The sequence below is a fragment of the Eimeria mitis genome, genomic scaffold, assembly GCF_000499745.2.
Source record: "Eimeria mitis Houghton genomic scaffold, Emh_scaff4808, whole genome shotgun sequence".
NCBI lineage: Eukaryota > Apicomplexa > Conoidasida > Eucoccidiorida > Eimeriidae > Eimeria > Eimeria mitis.
Window position 1 is genome coordinate 4,607 of NW_013573109.1, and position 359 is coordinate 4,965.

At 57.9% G+C, this 359-nt stretch overlaps 1 protein-coding gene across 1 annotated transcript in view; it reads left to right on the forward strand.

Annotated features, from left to right (window-relative positions):
* The window catches only part of EMH_0077820 (uncharacterized protein), a gene marked incomplete at both ends in the record, with an annotated part of 911 nt that extends 609 nt beyond the window's left edge, over positions 1-302 (forward strand). Inside the window, one exon of the mRNA XM_013499909.1 lies at positions 1-302. Within this exon, the coding sequence (XP_013355363.1) occupies positions 1-302 (302 nt within the window).
* Between the last annotated feature and the right edge of the window lie 57 nt (positions 303-359).

The following is a 359-nucleotide window of genomic DNA, read 5'->3' on the forward strand; positions in this document are numbered from 1 at the left end:
AGCAGCAGCAGCAGCAGATGAAGACAACAGCGAAAGAGAACGCATTGAGTTTCTCTTTGGGCACGAGGGCCGGTGGCAGCTGCTGCGGGGTCTGTCTGTCTTTGGGTGTGCTGACGACGCAGCAGCAGCAGCAGCAGCAGCAGCAGCAGGAGCAGCAGGAGGAAATACAGCTGCGTCTGGTAAAGCCCTCAAGGACCGCGAGCAGCAGCAGCAGCAGCAGCAGCAGCAACTGCAGCAGCAGCAGCAGCAAGAAGATGAATACTGGAGAACCCTCATCGGCTTTGTGCGAACCCAAAAACTAAAAGTAGAGAGCGCCAACAGCCCCTGGTGGGTGTATCTGCTGCCGCTGCTTGCGTTGC